At 63.5% G+C, this 18992-nt stretch overlaps 1 protein-coding gene across 1 annotated transcript in view; it reads right to left on the bottom strand.

Annotated features, from left to right (window-relative positions):
* HSPG2 (heparan sulfate proteoglycan 2) overlaps positions 1-18992 on the bottom strand; it is a 52153-nt gene that overhangs the window by 19745 nt on the left and 13416 nt on the right. The window contains 40 exon segments of the mRNA XM_062013255.1: positions 11-146; positions 228-370; positions 1337-1477; positions 1574-1696; positions 1874-1933; positions 2949-3129; positions 4083-4183; positions 4263-4373; positions 4459-4685; positions 5854-5940; positions 6017-6144; positions 6247-6360; positions 6457-6687; positions 6787-6867; positions 6954-7046; positions 7632-7823; positions 7914-8054; positions 8162-8250; positions 8340-8389; positions 8490-8576; positions 8663-8790; positions 8887-9000; positions 9091-9202; positions 9285-9403; positions 9484-9663; positions 9749-9925; positions 10715-10855; positions 11419-11507; positions 11591-11649; positions 11735-11821; positions 11926-12053; positions 12141-12288; positions 12366-12562; positions 12643-12819; positions 12910-13073; positions 14411-14557; positions 14658-14806; positions 17056-17200; positions 18011-18142; positions 18226-18345. Of these exon segments, the coding sequence (XP_061869239.1) occupies positions 11-146; positions 228-370; positions 1337-1477; positions 1574-1696; positions 1874-1933; positions 2949-3129; positions 4083-4183; positions 4263-4373; positions 4459-4685; positions 5854-5940; positions 6017-6144; positions 6247-6360; positions 6457-6687; positions 6787-6867; positions 6954-7046; positions 7632-7823; positions 7914-8054; positions 8162-8250; positions 8340-8389; positions 8490-8576; positions 8663-8790; positions 8887-9000; positions 9091-9202; positions 9285-9403; positions 9484-9663; positions 9749-9925; positions 10715-10855; positions 11419-11507; positions 11591-11649; positions 11735-11821; positions 11926-12053; positions 12141-12288; positions 12366-12562; positions 12643-12819; positions 12910-13073; positions 14411-14557; positions 14658-14806; positions 17056-17200; positions 18011-18142; positions 18226-18345 (5229 nt within the window).

Below are 18992 nucleotides of genomic sequence, written 5' to 3'. Positions count from 1 at the left end.
CCATCCTCACCTGGCACCACCACCACCTCGATGGCAGCACGGGCCGTGCCAGCGGCGCTGGTGCCCACGCAGAGGTAGACGCCGCCGTCGGCCGCCGTGACGGTGGGGATGACCAGCGTGGCGATGTCGGAGTGCTCGGCGCGGGACTGCGGCAGCGGGATGGTGTGAGCGGTGCTGGGGGGCACACACACCCCCCATGGCACCTGAGGGCACGGTGCCCGCCTCACCTGCGCTGGCAGGGTGCCACCCTGCTTCTCCCAGGTGATGGTGGCGGTGGGTGACCCTGAGACCCGGCAGTAGAGCCGCACCGTGGAACCTTCCTGCACCTCCGTCCGCTCCGGGCTCACCTGCACCTGGGGTGCACCTGGGGCTGGGGGGAGAGGGGGGTCAGGGCAGTGCCAGGCGGGTGGGGGCACTGGGGACAATGGCAGGGACAATGGGGGGGATGGGAGTGATGAGGGTAATGGGGGCGATGGGGACAATGAGTGACGCAAATGATAAGGATGATGGGAGTGATGGGATGATGGGGGTACAGGGGATGATGGGAACAATGGTGGTGACTGAGGTGATGCAGATGATGAAGATCATGGGGATGAAGGGGATGGTCGATGGGGGATAAGAGATGATGACGACAATGAGGGTGACAGGAATGATGAAGACAATGGGGATGATGGGATGGGGGAGATGATGGAGATGGACAGTGGTGGTGATGGGAACAATGGTGGTGACTGGCGTGATGAAGATGATGGGAGTAGGTGATGGTGGCAGGGATGATGGAGATGAGGAGGATAATGGAGGCAATGGGATGATGGAGAGTGTCAGAGGTTATGTTAGTGACAGAGATGACAGAGAGGATGGGAATGATGAGAGGATGGGGATGGGGGCGCTGGATGATGGATGACAGTAGGAGTGAGAGTGACAGGGTGATGGGAGTAGCAGAGATGACGTTGATGATGGATGATGGGGATGACAGGGATGATGGAAGTAGCAGAAACAATGCTGGTGACAAGGATGGTGGAGATGGACAATGGTAGAAGACAGAGATGATGGTGAGAGGGATGGTGAGGGTGATGGCATTGAGGGAGGTGATGAGTGATGGTGACGGTGATGGAGACAATGAGATGATGACAATGGACAAAGGGGATGCTAGGGCGCGACAGGGATGATGGGGACACTGGGGATGACGTAGGCAACAGCGGTGATGGGGAGCGAAGGGGATGATATAGATAATGAGGATGATGGGGACAGCAGGACGATGGGAACAAAGCAGGATGACAGGGATGGGACAATGGGGATGGACAAGCAGGACCACGGGGCCACCGAGGCTGATGCTCACCCTGCACGTGGAGGAAGGCCCGTGCCGTGTGCTGCCCGGCGCTGCTGCGTGCCCGACACATGTAGTGCCCCTCGTCAGCAGCCTCCACGGCGCCGAACCGCAGCGTCCCGCCCTGGACCACGGCCCGTGCCGGCAGCGTCCCTGTGGGGGCACAGCCTGGCGTCAACCCCCACCCCCGCCACTGTGCCCCCAGATCTGGTGCTGGTGCCTCCCTCCCCACCCCCAGCAGGCACCTACCGAGCCACTCCAGAGTGGGCAGGGGGTTGCCGGTGCCCACGCAGCGGAACTCGGCCGGCTGCCCGGGTGCCACGCTCAGCTGCGCCGGCTCCACGGTGGCAGTGGGAGCGGCGGCAGTGCCAGCTGTGGTGAGACCCAGGCCAGGAGGGCTCAGGGCATGCCAGGGCCCCCCAGCATGGCGGTGGGAAGCAGGGGCATGGCATGGCATGGCATGGCTGGGTGCGTGGTGGAGCCCTGGCATGCAGTGGGTAGGGGGGATGCGTGTCCCCTGCCCCGGACCCGCATCCTGCAGGGACTTACCTGGTCTGTGCCCCTCCATAAACTCCACAGGTCCATAGAACATCTGAGTCTTTGATGGGGCTGCAAGAGGGCACAGGTCTCAGGGGAGTGTGCCCATCACCCCAGCATCTGGGCACTCAGTGCACATCACCCCCCAGTGTCTGGGCACCAAGGGACCCCATTGGCTCGGTGTCTGGGTAGTGAGTCTGTCCATTGGTGTTTGTGTAGCAAGCATGCCCATCACCCTGGCACCTGGGTAGTGAGCGTGGCCATCATGCTGGTGTCTGGGCACCCACATGCCCATCACTCTGGTGTCTGGGCACTAAGGTCACCCATTGTCTCAAGTATCTGGGTGATTAATGTGCCTATTGCCTCAGCATCAAAGTGACAAGTGTGCCCATCACCCTGATGTCTGTGCACCAAGCAGACCCATTCCCCAGTGTATGGGCACCAAGCAAGTTGCATCTGGGTGCCAAGTGTGCGTGTCACTTGGGCATCTATCTGGGTGCCAAGTGTGCCCATCACCCTGCTGTTTGGGAGCTGAGTGTGCCCATCACTCTGGCATGCCCATCTCCCTGGCATCCAAGTGCCAAGTGTGCCCATCACCCTGCCGTCTGGGAGCTGTGTGGCCATCCCTGTGGTGTTGGGGTACCAACTCTGCCCATCTCCCTGGCATCTGGGTGCCATCACCCTGCTGTCTAGGCACTGAGTGTGGCCATCCTTGTGGTGGCAGGGCTCCAACTGTTCCCCTTGCACCTGGGCTCCAAGTGTGCCCATCACCCTGCAGTCTGGGAGCTGAGTGTGGCCATCCCTGTGGTGTCAGGGCACCAACTCTGCCCACTGCCCTGGCAGCTGGATGCCAAGCATCCATCACCCTGGTGCCCAGCCCTGAGTGTACTCATCCCCATGGTGCCCAGCACCCAGCGTGCCCATCCCCATGGTGTCTGGCCTCCAAGCGTGCCCATCCCTGTGGTACCTGGCCACTGAGGGTGCCCTTGCCCATGGTATCTGCTCTCCAAGCACACCCATTCCCACGACGCCTGGCACCGTGCCCAACCCCACGGCACCAGGCCCTCAGCCTTGCCCTGGGGCTCACCCTGCACGTAGAGCGTGGCAGTGCCCTCGTCCATGTCCAGCATGTTGGAGCCGGTGCAGACGTAGACGCCGGCGTCCTCGGGCCGCACGCGCCGCAGCGTCAGGATGCCGTTGAAGTCCACGGCGCCCGGCGGCAGCGTCCCGTGGTTCTGCCGCGTCCACACCAGCGTGTAGGCAGGAGACTGGAGGGCATAGAGCGGGGCAGGCCTGAGGGCACGGGGATGGGCATGGGGGGCAGGGGCAGCTCGCTAGGCAAGGCAGGGATGAGGGCAATTGAAGGTGGCAGCGTGGCCTGGCATGACCCCAGGTGCAGCCAGGGATGGCCCTGAGCCCCATACTGCTCCATGGGCACCCACATGCCCTTGATCCCCAAGGGCACCCAGGGGTGTCCCTGTGCCCCACACATCCCCATGGGCACCCAGGGGTATCCCTGTGCCCCACATGATCCCAAGGGCACCCAGGGGTGTCCCTGTGCCTCACATGACTCCATGGGCACCCACATGCCCTTCATGTACTCATGGGCACCCAGGGGTGTCCCTGTGCCTCACATGACTCCATGGGCACCCACATGCCCTTCATGTACTCATGGGCACCCAGGGGTGTCCCTGTGCCTCACATGACTCCATGGGCACCCACATGCCCTTCATGTACTCATGAGCACCCAGGGGTGTCCCTGTGCCCCACATGACTCCATGGGCACCCAAGGGTGTCCCTGTGCCTCACATGACTCCATGGGCACCCACATGCCCTTCATGTACCCATGGGCACCCAGGGGTGTCCCTGTGCCTCACATGTCCCCATGGGCACCCAGAATTGTGCCCATGCCCCACACGACCCCATGGGCACCCAGGGGTGTCCCTGTGCCCCACATGACCCTATGGGCACCCACATGCCCTCCATGGCCCTATGGGCACCCTATGTCCTACATGTCCCCATGGGTATTCCTATGCCGTCAATGACCCCATGGGCACCCAGGGGTGCTTGTGTGTCCTGTGTTACCAGGTGAGCATCCATGAGTGTCCCCATGCCCTCCAAATCTCCATGGGCACCTAAGGGTGTCCCCATGCCCTGCACATCCCCATGGGCACCCAAGAGTGCCCGTGTGCCCCCACCATGCCATGCCCTCCCGTCTCACCTTGCTCTTGGCTGTGCAGACAAAGGTGACATCGGCGCCGGGTGAAACCCGCTGCACCCGCTTCTCCTCCACGGTGACGGTGATGGGTTTGTCAGGGGTCTCTGTGCCAGGAAGAGGGGGTGCTGAGCCCTGCTCTGCCCCCCATGCCCTGTCCCCATCCCCAGGGTGCCAAGGACATACCAGTGACGATGACCTCTGCCCGGCTGGCGTTGCTGTGCCGGAGGTTACGGCAGGAGCAGACATAGACGCCGGCCTCAGAGGGCTGGATGCTGGCAAAGTGCAGCTCCTCTCCTGCATGGGCACACATTGGTGGCACCCCCTGTGCCCCTCTCCTTGCAGACACCCCCCAAATCCCCCTCCTCAAGCCACTCAGTACCTTGTCGCCGGCTCTGGGCACCCTCGGGGAGGGGTCGCCCATCTTCTCGCGCCCAGTGGTAGTAGAAGGGGGGGTCGCCGGTGGCCTGGCACCGCAGGGTGACGGCGCTGCCCTGTGCCACCGCGCTGCGTGGCGGGTGCACGCGGACAGCCAGCGGCACCGCGGTGCCCACCGGGACACAGCCCTGCCCACGTGCCGTCGGGTTCCCCGTGTAGCCAGGGGCACAGCTGGGGGAGCGGGAGTGAGCGCCCGGGCCAGGGATGACACGGGGAGCACACGGGGTGGATATGGAGGGGTTGGTATAGAGGGGTTGGTATAGCAGGGGGAGCCCACGAGGCTGGGTGTAGAGGGGTGAGCCCACAGGGTGGGTATAGAGAGCTTAATATAGAGGGGTTGGTGTAGCAGAGTGAGCCCACAGGGTAGGTATAGAAGGGTTGGTATACTGGGGTGAGCCCATGGGGGTTGGTATAACAGGGTGAGCCCATGGGGGTGGGTATAGAGGGGTTGGTATACTGGGGTGAGACCAGGGGTTAGGTATAGAGGGATGAGCCCATGGGGGGCGAGTATAGAGGGGTTGGTATACTGGTGTAAACCCATGGGGATGGTTATAGAGGGGTTGGTATAACAGGGTGAACCCATGGGGATGGTTACAGAGGGATGAACCCATGGGGTGGGCACAGAGGTATGGATATATCAGAGCAATCCTGTTGTAGAGGGGTCAGGCCATGAGATGGGTAAGAAGAGGCTGGTATAGAAAGGTGAGCCCATGGGGGTGGGTATAGAGGGGTTGGTATAGCAGAGTGAGCCCATGGGGGTGGGTATAGAGGGGTTGGTATAGCAGAGTGAGCCCATGGGGGTGGATATAGAGAGGTGAGCCCACAGGGTAGTTATAGAGGGGTTGGTATAGCGGGATAACACCATGGGTTGGTTATAGAGAGGTTGGTATGACAGAGTGAGCCCACTGGGATGGTAATAGAGGGATGAACCCATGGGGTGGGCATCCAGGAGTGGACATAGAGGTACGGGTATATCAGAGCAATCCCATAGGGATGGGTATAGAGGGGTGAACCCATGGGGTGGGTATAGGAGGTGAGTATAGATGGGTGGGTGTAGAAGGGTGGGCATCTCAGGGTGTGTACAGGGGCATGAGTCCATGGGGTTGGTATAGTGAGGTGGGCATAGAGGGGTGGGCATCTTGGGGGGCATATATCAGGATGGGTATATTGGGGGTGAGGATACTGGAGTGAGCCCATGGGGGTGAGTGTATAGGGGTGGGTATATGGGGGGGTGTGCACTTCGGGGTGAGCCCATGGGGTGGGGGTTTGGGGGGGGTGTATGGGGGTAGGTGTATGGGGTGAGCCCACGGGTGGGGGCTTGGGGGTGCTGCCATCTCACCGCTCGCAGTACTGCCCGGTGTAGCCCGGCTCGCAGGCGGTGCAGCGGTACCCGCCGCCTCCCAGACTCTCACAGGTCCTGGAGAACCTGGGCAGGGGCCGTAGGGTGAGGCAGGGGGCACATCCCTCTCCTGGCACCCCGCAGGCCTGGCACCAGCACTCACTGGTTTTCAGGGTAGGGCAGGGGACAGGCACAGGGCTGGCAGTCCTCGGGGGTACCGGCGGTGGCATCGCCGTAGAAGCCGGGGGCACACTGGTCACAGAAATCCCCTGCCGTGTTGTGCAGGCAGCCCTGGAGGGGGGTGGGCCACAAATCAGGGGGGATGCCACAGCTTAGATGAGCCCCTCTCCCTTGAAATGAACCCCCCAGCACCCCATCTGTGCCCTGGCTTACGGAGCAGACGCCGCTCTCGGCGTGGCAGCTCTCGGAGTGGCCGTTGCACTCGCAGAGCTCGCAGTGCCCCAGGTACAGCCCCGTCCCGGTGCGCGTGTACCCGGGGGCACAGTCCTGAGCGGGGGGAAACACAAACAGGGACGTGTCAGGCTGAGAATCCCCACGAAACACCCTCTGGGAAGGCTGAGGGGAATGTGGAGAGACTGTCACCTGGCAGGACAGGCCGTGGTAGCCAGGGGGGCACCGGCACTCCTCCACCTCGGGGGCAGGGGCCAGGCCGGGCTGGGGGGGCACGACTGTCTCCATGGTGACAGCGGCAATGGAGGAGGCGGCCGTGCTGGTGGAGTAGGTGGCTCTGATGAGGATCTCATCCAGGTCAGCCAGAGCCATCAGGAGATGCTCCCGCGTTGCTGGCTGCCCATCGGGCCGCTGCCAGTATTGCTGTGGGCAGCGGAGGGTGTTAAAGGGGAGGGGTGACAGACACACACACACATCCCAGCTTGGGGACACTGGGGACAACAGCCACTCGCTCCCTCTTACCTCCCGGAAAATGATCTCGAAGGTCTGGGGGGTCTGAGGAGCCAGGTCGGGCTGGTAGGCCACCAGCGTGATGTCGTTGCCCTGGGGATATAGGGGGAGTGTCAAGGGGGTCCCTGGTGTCACCCTAGGGTGTGTCCCCACCCCCAACCCCCCTGGCACCCCCATACCGTGATCTGGATGTCGGCGTCGGGCAGGGGGGCTCCCTGTCCCCCCGGTGTGTGCGTCAGCGTGTAGCGGAGGCGGCCGCCGTAGGAGCCCACCTGCAGCGGCATGGGGATGGGGAAGGAAGAGGGGAAGGAAGAAGAAGGGGGGAAGAAAGAAGGGGGGAAGAAAGGGGAAAGGAAAGGAGAAGGGATGGGACAAGGGAAAATGGAAGGGATAAGGATGAGAACAGGGATGGGGGTGAGGATGAGAACAGGGATGGAGTGGTAAAAGAGAATGAGGAAGAGGAGGGGAAAAAGGGAATAGAGGGGAAAGGATGAGGATGAGGACAAGGATGGGGATGAGAGAGGAGGGGAAAAAGGGAATAGAGGGGAAAGGATGAGGATGAGGACAAGGATGGGGATGAGAGTGGAGGGGAAAAGAGGGAAGAGAGGGGGGAAGGGGGAGAAGAGGGGAAGGGAAGGGATGAGAACAGGGATGAGGAAGGGCAAAAGAGAATGAGGAAGAGGATGGGAAAAAGAGAATAGAGGGGAAAGGGGAAGGGATGAGGATGAGAACAAGGATGGGGATGAGAGAGGAGAGGAAAAGGAGAAAGAAGGGGGAAAGAACAGCCATGGGGTGAGTGCCCAGAGGCTCAGTGCTCCCATGGGCACTCCTGTCCTGGGAAAGGGGCACCTGGTTACCTTGTCCCCCTGGTAGGGGGGTGGCAGCTGCCAGTAGTAGGAGTCAGGGGGCAGCTCCCTGAAGCGCTCGTAGGTCAGGCTGGGCTCTGGGGTGCCCGGCAGCACCGTGAAGCCGGTGCCCACGCGGGTGCTGCGCTGCCGGTTCACCAGGGCAAAGCCCTGGGCATTGCCTGGAGAGAAGGGGGTCTGCACCTACGGGGTGAGGGGTGAGCAGGGACATCAGGGGACATCAAGGGACGTCAGGGGATGTCAGGGGACATCAGAGGACACAAGGACACTCACAGTGCCACGGGCATAGGTGGTGCTGGCACAGTGCTGGACGATGCCCATGCAGAAGCAGGGCAGGCAGCCCCCGGGCTCGCTGGCACTCAGGTGGAAGTGGTGAGGTCGGCAAGTGGCACAGTGGGGACCCTCCACGTTGGCCTGTGGGTGACATGAGGTGGGTGGCACCACAGTGTCCCCCTCCCCAGGCCTAGGGACATGCTGATGGCTCAGGGTGGGATGAGGGGAGAAGAGGGGACGGGGCTCACCTTGCAGCGGCACTGCCCGTTGGCATCACAGCCTTCACCGACACTGCCACGTGGGTCACACTGGCACTGCCCACTGGGGATGCCTGGCTCTGGGGAGGGACGCAGCCATCAGGCTGACTCCCCCCCACTCAGTGCCACCACAGGGGACACCACCTTGTCCCCTCCCCGTGACGCTCACCTCGGCAGGGCTCTCCCCGCAGCGGGTCCCCCTCATAGCCGGGTGAGCACCTATGAAAGGTGGGATGGGGGAAATCAAGAAAAAGACAATTGAGGGGGCGTTGCACCCCAAAAAACACCCCTCCCCCTCCCCCCTGGCTCGCCCTGGCACCTCTCGCAGAGGCGCCCGCTGTGCCCCGGGGCGCAGGCGCTGCAGGTTGGCTGCCCGTCTGTGTCCTCGAAGCAGCTCGTGGCCACCCTGTCGAGGGGACAAGGGGATGGGTGAGCCCCTGCCGGTTTGCCCAGGGATTTAAGGCACTAGGGGAGGTGAGGGGTGGCACCTACTGGGTGTCATCACGGGGTCCGTGGCAGGGACAGGGCTGGCAGTCGCCTGGAGTGCCCCGTGTGGCATCACCGTAGTAGCCGGGTTGGCACTTGTCGCACTGGGCACCCTCTGTGTGGTCCCGGCAGCCCTGTGAAGGAAGGGTCGGGGGGGGCAGGGGGGTGATGGCATCAGTGGCACGGCCATGAGGGATCCCTGAGGTGTCCCCTCGCTGTCCCCAGCTCACCTGGCAGATGCCAGTCTCGGGGTGGCACTCACTGGCATGGCCGTGGCACTGGCACGGCTCACAGGTGCCCAGGTAGAGCCCGGCGGTACTGCGGGTGTAGCCGGTGTCACAGTCCTACAAAGGGGCACAGGGGGATGGAGTGGGGGGGTTGTGCCACCACTCAGTGTCCCCAAGGGCACAGCGAGGGCACCTCAAGGGTCTCACCTGGCAGGATGCCCCTCGGTACCCGGCTGGGCACGTGCAATCCTCCACCTCCAGCGCCGGCGGGTGGCCGGTGGCGTGTGGCACCGCCACGTCCAGGCTGACGTCTGCCAGTCTGCAGGGCGAGAGGGGCCGTGCCCGTCGCTCTGCCCACCATGGCAGCCCTGTCCCCCGTGTGCCCTCCCCTGCCCCAGTACCTGCTCTCCTCTGGATGCTCAGAGTAGGTTGCCCGGATCATGAAGAGGTCAATGTCAGCCAAAGCCATCAGGAGATGCTCGCGGGTGGCATCGCGCCCGTCCGCCCGGCGCCAGGCCCGCTGCGGGCACAACCAGAGGGTGACCACCACCTCCCCAGCCCCACGCTGGCACGGGGCGAAGGGCACCCACCAATCCTCACCTCACGGAAGGGCACGGTGACGGTGGTGGGGACGCCAGAGGGAGGGTTGGCATCGGAGAAGTGCTCCAGGAGGATGCCGTTGCCCTGCAGCAGGACGTCGGGCTGGCGCGGCACAGGCTGGGCACCCGTCCCTGCCCGGTGGGTCACCGTGTACCGCAGCTCCCCGCCGTACGATGTCACCTGTGGTGAAGCTCAGGTGGGTGAGGATGTCCCCTCTTTGTTCCCCTTGTCCCCCTCGTGCCCCAGCTGGCCCCGGCCTGGGCACCTTGTCCCCGGCGAAGGGCGCGGGCAGCACCCAGTAGTAAACGTCACGGGGCACCGTCTGGAAGGTGGCAAAGAGCAGCTCCCGGGGGGAGGTGAAGCGAGCACCATCTGCCACAGTCTGGGTGCCCGCCAGGTTGGCCAAGCTGAGCGGTGGCGTGTCCTCGGAGCTGAGGAGCACCTGGAAGAGGAGCAGGAAAGGGGCTTGGCAGCAGGCATGGCACGGCATGGCACTACATGGCACAATATAGCATGGCATAACATGATACTCCATGGCCTGGCATGACACTCCATAGCCCAGCCTGGCACTCCAGGGCCCAGAATGGCATAATATAGTACTTTATGGCATGGCATGGCACTACATGGCACAACATAGCATGGCATAACATGATACTCCATGGCCTGGCATGACACTCCGTAGCCCAGCCTGGCACTACATGTCCCAGAATGGCATAATATAGGACTTTATGGCCTGGCATGGCACTATACATGGCACTCCATGGCCTAACCTGGCACTACTTGTCCCAATCAGGCACTACATGGCACTCCATGGCCTAACCTGGCATCATATGGTACTCTATGGCCTGGCATGACACTACACATGACACTCCATGGCCTGGCATGACACTCCATGGCCCAACCTGGCCCAACCTGGCACTACACGGCCAATATGACCCTACATAGCCCAGCCTGGCACTACATGGCCTGGTATGGTTCTACACAGCCCAACTTGGCCCAACATGGCAGTGCAGGGCACAACAGAGCATGACATGGTACTCTACGGCCTGGCATGACACTCCATGGCACCATATGGCCTGGTATGGCATTCCATGGCACACCATGACCCACTATGGTCCTCCATGGCAGCACCTGACCCTACATGGCCTGGTTGAGCATTACATGGCTCAACATGGCACTACATGACCCAGTATGGCCCGGCATGGCCCGGCACGGCCGTGGGAGCGGGTACCTGGTGTCGGCTCCACGCAGAGCTGGCACAGTGCCGTGTGATGCCCATGCAGAAGCAGGGCAGGCAGCCCTCGGGGTTGGCAGCGCTCAGGTGGAAGGTGCCCGCAGCGCAGGCGTCGCACAGCCGGCCCTGCACGTTGGGCTGTGGGGCACAGCAGTGCCAGGGGGTCAGGGAGGGTGAAGGGGGGGGAATCAGACCAGGTGGGTGCTGAGGGATTGGGGGATTGGGGTGCTGGGAGCAGTGGGAAGGGGTGGGAATGAGAGGGTGGGACTGGGTGCCATGGGAGGGGGCAGAACGGGTCCATGGGGTTGGACTAGGTGCCATGGGGAGGGTCAGAATGGGTGCCATGGTGCAAGGGTGGAATGGGTACTGTGGGGACAGCAGGACTGGGCACCTCAGGGATCAGATTGGGTGTCATGGGTGGTGTCTGATGGGATGCTGGGAGGGGGCTGGTGGGGTTTAGAATGAGTGCTGTGGGAAGGGTGGGACTGGGCACCCCAGGGCTGGGGCTGGGTGCTATGGGGACATCCCACTGGGTACCTCAGGGCTGGGACTGGGTGCCATGGGGACATCCCACAGGGAGCTCAGGGCTGGGACTGGGTGCTATGGGGACATCCCACTGGGCATCCCAGGGCTGGGGCTGGGTGCTGAGGATGGGTGATGGGAGCATCCAGCCTCCCCCTCCCTCCACCCCCTGCCCACACCTTGCAGCGACACGTGCCACCAGCCACGTCCTTGCCTCCACGAGCATCACACTTGACAAGCTCCTGACCTGTGGGCAGCGAGGGTGAGGCTGTGGGGGGCACCCATGGAGGTGAGAGAGCTGAGGGTGGGGGTCAGGGGAGGACACCCCCCCAACCAGCACCCGCCACTCACCGACCGGGGTACATTTGCCACCCGGCTGGATGGGGTCTCCCTCGTAGCCTGGGGCACACCTGTGGGGATGAATTGGGGGGGTGTGATGGGTGCTGAGGTGGGGGGGTGTGATGGGGGAGGGTGTTTGGGGACCCCTTCCCCAACCTCTCGCAGCGGCGGCCGGCATAACCGGGTGCACAGGCGTCACAGGTGGCCTGGCCATCCGTGTCCAGGAAGCACGACTCCGAGAAGCTGTGGGTGACAACCAGGGTGACAACCAGGGGGACACCGGGGCAGTGTCCTTCAGCCTTAGGAGCTGGAGGAGGTCGGGGGTGTCCCTTGGGGTTGGCACCCACCGGCGAGACGGCTCGGTGTAAGGGCAGGGACAAGGGTGGCAGGCGGTGGCCGTGCCCTTGGTGGCATCGCCGAAGAAGCCGGGTTTGCACTTCTCACACTGGGGCCCCTCCGTGTTGTGTTGGCAGTTCTGGAGCAGGGCACACGTGGCACAGGGTTGGTGACACCGTGCCACGAGCTCCGTCCCCCTTGTCACACCCTTCCCCCTCATCCTTACCAGGCAGTGCCCAAAAACAGGGTCGCAGGTGCTGGAGTGGCCGTGGCAGCCACAACCGGAGCAGGTCCCCAGGTAAGGGCCCCTGGTCACCCTCTCGAAGCGCGCGGCACAGCGCTGGCACGACAGCCCGGCGTAACCCACGGGGCACCTGGGCACACGGCAGCGTGACGCTGGCATCGCAGGCGACGCGCCGAGCCCCGGCACAACCTCCCCACCCACCGTCACCTGCACTCCTCCACGTCCCCCGCTGGCCCCAGCCCGCTGTCGGTGGCGCTGGTGACGTCCATGGCCACGTCGCTCAGCCCCACGCTGGCCATGTGCCCGTCGTACACCGCCCGGATGAAGACGCCCTCCAAGCCCTGCAGCACCAGCAGCAGCAGCTCCCTGCTCGCCGGGGCGCCTTCCTCATCCTCCCAGTGATCCTGCCGGCCGCGGCGACACCGCTGTCACCCCTGGGTGACACCAACCCCACCCTCCCCTCCGCGCCGTCACCCCGACCCACCTCGGTGAAGGGCACGTGCCGCCGGTTGTGGCCGTCGGGCCGCGTGGCTCCGGCGCGCGCCCGCAGCTGCCGCCCGTGGCCCCGCAGCAGCACGTCGGGGTGCCCGGTGGGCTCGGGGGGCCCCCGGCCCAGGCGGTACCGGATCCCGTAGCTCAGCGCTCCGCCGTAGGCGTCCACCTGGCAGCACCCACGGGGCCGTCAGGGCTTGGTCCCTCATCCCTCGTCCCACCGACGGCCCCCCCGGCTCCGTCCCCAACCCGCTGGCACCTTGTCCCCAAGGAAGGTGTCGGGCAGAGCCCAGAAGGCATCGAGGGCCAGGAAGCGACGGGACAGATCCAGGAGCTGGAATTCCTCAGCGTCAACGTCCACGTGGAGCTGAGTGGCCGAGAGCACGGGCGAGGACGGAGCCGCCGGCACCGTCACATTGACACCTGCGAGGAAAAAGCTCAGCCCTGTCCCTCACCCCTCAGCCCTGTCCCTTGACCTTTGTCCCCAACTCTCAGCCCTCAGCTCCCACCCCCCAACCTTGGCCCTGACCCTCATCCTCATCCCTCATCTCTGTCCCTTGGCCCCAACCCTCATTCCTGTCCCTCAACACTTGTACTTCATCCCTTGGTCCCAACCCTCATCCCTCAGCCCCAAGCTTCATCCCTGTCCCTCAGCCCTCAGCTCCCATCTCCCAACTCCCATCCCTTGGCCCCAACCCTCATCCCTCAACTCTCATCCTTCATCCCCAACCTTCATCTCTGTCCCTCATCCTTGTCCCTTGGCACCAACTCTCATTCCTATCCCTCAGCCCTGTCCTTCATCTCTCATCCCCTGTCCCTGTCCCTTGTCCCTCATCCCTGTCCCCTAGCCCCAATTCTCATTCCCATCCCTCAGCCCTGTCCCTCATCTCTCATCCCTGTCCCTCCCTCATCTGTCTCTTGGCCCCAACTCTCATTCCCATCCTTCAACTCTTGTCCCTCAGCCCTGTCCCTCATCCCCAACCTTCATCCTTGTCCCTAACTCTCATTCCCATCCCACAACTCCCATCCCTTGGCTTCAACCCTCATCCTTCAACTCTCCCTCATCCCTGTCTCCTGGCTCCAAATCTCATTCCCATCCCCCATCCCTGTCCCCCATCATCTCTTATCTCTCATCCCTTGGCTCCAACTCTCATTCCTGTCCCTCAACTCTTGTCCCTCAGCCCTGTTCCTTGTTCCTCATCCCCAACCCTCATCCCTCATCCTTGTCCCTTAGCCGTAACCTTCATCCCTGTTCCTCATCCCTCATCCCTGTCCCTTGTCCTCAACTCTCATCCCTGGTCCCTCATCCTCACCCCTCATCTCTTGGCCCTAAACCTCATTTTCATCCTTCAGCCCTGTCCCTCATCCATGTCCCTGTCCCTCATCTCTCATCCCTCATCCCTGTCTCTCATCTCTCATCCTTTGTCCCCAACTCTCATCCCTGGTCCCTCATCCTCATCCCTCATCCCTTGGCCCCAAATCTCATTCCCATCCTTCATCCCTGTCCCTCATCCATGTCCCTCATCTCTCATCCCTCGTCCCCAACTCTCATCCCTCATCCCTCATCCTCATCCCTTGACCCCAAACCTCATTCCCATCCCTCAGCCCTGTCCCCTGGTCCCAACTCTCATTCCCATCCCCCAACTCTTGTCCCTCAACCCTGTCTCTCATCCCTCACCTCCCATCCCTCATCCCTGTCCCTTAGCCCCAACCCTTCCTCCCATCCCTCATCCCTCAGCCCCTGGCTGTCCCTGTCTCACCCTTGAAGTCTCCGGGCCGGTCGAAGCGGAGGCGCAGGCGGTGGCGGTGGCGGCTGGTGTGGCGGCAGGACGTGGTGACCCCGAAGCAGAAGCAGGGCAGGCAGCGGGATGTCCCCTGCACCTGGAAGTGACCCTCGGGACAAGGCCCTGTGGGGCACAGCAGAGATGACAGTGACAGCGCCATGGGGACACACACACACACACACACACACACACACACACAGAGGGAGGGCGGCGGGGGGCTCACCGGGGCGCGTGACGGTGAGGATGCTGTCGGGGATGCCAAACACCATGCCCAGGCTGTTGATGGCCTCGCACGTGTAGGCACCTTGGTCGGCTTCTTTCACATCCCGGATGGTCAGGGTGCCCTGGCCGGCCTCGCTCACGATGGACACCCTGCACGGCACCGTTGGCACCCGGCATGCCCAGCGCCCCCCACTCCCAGCACCCCCTGGAACCCCACACTCTCAGCGCCTCCCACCTCCAGGACCTCCCACCTCCCATCCCCATCCCCAGCACCCCCTGGAACCCCTCACACCCACTCCCAGCACCCCCTGGAACCCCACACTCTCAGCACCTCCCACCTCCAGGACCACCCACCTCCCATCCCCATCCCCAGCACCCCCTGGAACCCCTCACACCCACTCCCAGCACCCCCTGGAACCCCACACTCTCAGCACCTCCCACCTCCAGGACCTCCCACCTCCCATCCCCATCCCCAGCACCCCCTGGAACCCCCACTCCCAGCACCTCCCACCTCCCAGCACCAGCACCCCCGGAACCTCCCATTCCCAGTACCTCCCACCCCAGCTCCAGCACCCCCTGGAACCCCTCACACCCACTCCCAACACCCCCTGGAACCCCCCAAACCCACTCCCAGCACTCTCTGGAACCCCCACTCCCAGTACCTCCCACCCCCAGCACCAGCACCCCCTGGAACCCCCACTCTCAGTACCTCCCACCCCCAGCACCAGCACCCCCTGGAACCCCCTAAACTCACTCCCAGCACCTCCTGGAACCCCTCATCCCCAGCACCTCCCACCCCAGCACCAGTACCCCCTGGAACCCCTCAAACTCACTCCCAGCACCCCCTGGAACCCTCACTCCCTGTACCTCCCACCCTAGCTCCAGCATCCCCTGGAACCCCTCAAATCCACTCCCAGCACCCCCTTGAACCCCTCATTCCCAGTACCTCCCACCCCCAGCACCAGCACCCCCTGGAACCTCCCCAAATCCACTCCCAGCATCCCCTGGAACTCCCACGCTCAGTACCTCCCACCCTAGCACCAGCATCCCCTGGAAACCCCCAAACCCACTCCCAGCACCCCCTGGAACCCCTCACACCCACTCCCAGCACCCCCTGGAACCTCCCCAAACCCAGCACCTCCCACCTCCCAGCACCAGCACCCCTGGAACCTCCCACTCCCAGTACCTCCCATCCCCATCCCCAGCACCCCCTGGAACCCCTCACACCCACTCCCAACACCTCCTGGAACCCCCCAAACCCACTCCCAGCACCCCTTGGAACCTCCCCAAACTCACACCCAGCACCCCCTGGAACCCCCCACTCCCAGCATCTCCCACCCCCAGCACCAGCACCCCCTGGAACCTCCCCAAACTCACTCCCAGCACCTCCTGGAACCCCCCATCCCCAGCACCTCCCACCCCAGCACCAGTACCCCCTGGAACCCCTCAAACTCACTCCCAGCAACCCCTGGAACCCTCACTCCCAGTACCTCCCACCCTAGCTCCAGCATCCCCTGGAACCCCTCATTCCCAGTACCTCCCACCCCCAGCACCAGCACCCCCTGGAACCTCCCCAAACCCACTCCCAGCACCCCCTGGAACCCCCACTCTCAGTACTTCCCACCCCAGCACCAGCATCCCCTAGAACCCCTCAAACCCACTCCCAGCACCCCCTGGAACCCCCACTCTCAGTACTTCCCACCCCAGCACCAGCATCCCCTAGAACCCCTCAAACCCACTCCCAACACCCCCTGGAACCCCCCAAATCCACTCCCAGCACCCCCTGGAACTCCCACGCTCAGTACCTCCCACCCCAGCACCAGCATCCCCTGGAAACCCCCAAACCCACTCCCAGCACCCCCTGGAATCCCCGAAACTCAGCACCTCCCACTCCCAGCACCAGCACCCCCTGGAATGCCCCAAACCTCCCAGCCCTTGGAACCCCCAAAACCCAGCACCCAGCACCTCCAGCATCCCCTGGAACCCCTGAAACCCAGCAACCCCACCCCCAGCAGCCTATGGAACCCCCCAAACCCAGCACCTCCCACCTCCAGCATCTCCTGGAACACCCCAAACCCAGCACCCCCCACCCCCAGCACCCAAATCCAGCATCCCCTCATCCAGAACACGCCAAATCCAGCATCCCCTCACCTCCAGCGCCCTCTGGAACCCCTCCAAACTTCCCAAACCTGGAATCCCCCACCACCAGCATCCCCTGGAGCCTCCCAAACCCATCACTTCCTACCCCCAGCATCCCCTGGAATCCCCCAAACCTGGCACCCCCAGCACCCAGAGCAGAGCCCAGACCCCTCGGTGCCCCGTTTATGTGCAAGCCCTGCCCCAAAACACACCCTCCCATGCCATCCCATGCCATCCCACGCCATCCCACGCCATCCCACCTGTGCCCGTGGGGGGGATGTCCCCAGTTGAGGCGCCAGGTGACGATGGGGGTGGGCACACCGGTGGCACGGCAGCTCAGGGTGACCGTCTGCCCTGGCACGGCCGTCACCGCCTCGCGCGGGAGCGTCACCACCTGCGGGGGCACTGCCCACGCCCCCCATCACCACACTGCACACTCTGACACCCACACACCCCAACACCCATCTCCTGACACCCACAGCCCCGAGTGCCCTGGCACCGTGTCCCCAGCGTGGCACCGCGGGCACAGGGTCTCCTGGCACAGTGTCCCCAGCACAGTGTCATGGCACAGTGTCCCCAGCTTGGTGCCATGGCACAAGGACTCTGGCACAGTTCAGTGCCATGACACAAGGACTCTGGGCACACTGTCCCCAGCTTGATGCCATGGCACAGGGACCCTGGCACAGCTCAGTGTCACGGCACAGGGACCCTGGCACAGCCCAGGCACAGGATCTCCAGCCTGGTGCCATGACACTGTGTCCCCAGCTCAGTGCCATGGCACAGGGACTCTGGGCACACTGTCCCCAGCCCAATGACATCATATGGTGTCCCCAGCCTGGTGCCATGACACTGTGTCCCTAGCTTGGTGCCATGGCACAGGGACCCTGGCACAGCTCAATGTCATGGCACAGGGACCCTGGCACAGCTCAGGCACAGGATCTCCAGCCTGGTGCCATGACACTGTGTCCCCAGCCCAGTCCCATGCCACAGGGACCCTGGCACAGCTCAGGCAGAGTGTCCCCAGCTTGGTGCAGTGCCACTGTGTCCCCAGCCTAGTGCCACAGCACCACACACCCTGGGCACAGCACCACCAGCGCACCGACTCCCTCAGCCCTCCCCAAGCACACACATACCCCTTCCTGTGGTGCTGTGCCCCCTCCCCAGGCAGACACATCCCCTTCCCCGGGCACTGCTGCCCACCCCGGTGCCACTCACCGCAGCCAACCTCGTCGGAGCGGTCGGGGCAGTCGGGCTCACGGTCGCACTGGTAGCTGGCGCGGATGCAGCTGCCGCTGCTCACACAGCGGAACTCCGCCGGCCCACACGCCGCACCGGGAGCTTTGGTGGCTGCAACAGGGCCAGGGAAGGGTTCATGGGTCACTGTGTCACCTGAGGTGTCCCCAAAAGCCCTCTTTTCCCTGGGCACTCACGGCAGTCGCTCTCATCAGAGCCGTCGCCGCAGTCGTTCTCGCCGTCGCATCGCCACAGCTTGAGGGCACAGTGCCCGTTGCGGCACTTGAACTCGTTGGGCTCGCAGGGCGACGGGGTGCCTGAGGGGTGGGGGTATGGGGGGGATTGGAGGGGTTGGGTCAGCAGCCATAGAATCATAGAATCACAGAGTGGTGGGGGCTGGAAGGGACCTTTAGAGCTACATCTAGTCCAACCCCCCTGCTCAAGCAGGTTCCCCTGGCTCAGGGGGCACAGGAATGTGTCCAAGTGGGGTTGGAAACCTCCTGAGAAGGAGCCTCCACACCCTCCCTGGGCAGCCTGGGCCAGGGCTCCCTCACCCCAGCACCAAAGGACTTGCTCCATATGTTTAAGTGCAACTTCTTGTTCTTCAGCCTGTGTCCATCACCCCTTGTCCTGTGACTGGGCACCACAGAATGATGACTGACCCCATCCTCCTGACACCCACCCTTTAGGGATTTATCAGCATTGATAAGGTTCCCTTGAGCTCAGGCTTCTCTTCCCCAGGCTGAACAGCCCCAGGGCTGCAGCCTTTCCTCCTCACACACATGCTCCAGCCCCTCAGCACCTTGCTGGCCCTGCACTGGCCTCTCTGCAGCAGTTCCCTGTCTCTCTGCAGCTGGGGAGCCCAGCACTGGCCACAGGACTCCAGATGAGGCCTCAGCAGGGCAGAGCAGAGGGGCAGCACAACCTCCCTCACCCTGCTGCCCACACTCTCTTGCTGCCCCCA

Source organism: Colius striatus, chromosome 21 (assembly GCF_028858725.1).
Source record: "Colius striatus isolate bColStr4 chromosome 21, bColStr4.1.hap1, whole genome shotgun sequence".
Lineage (NCBI taxonomy): Eukaryota > Metazoa > Chordata > Aves > Coliiformes > Coliidae > Colius > Colius striatus.
The sequence above is the reverse complement of the archived record's forward strand: the minus strand, read 5'-3'. Positions and strand labels throughout refer to the sequence as shown.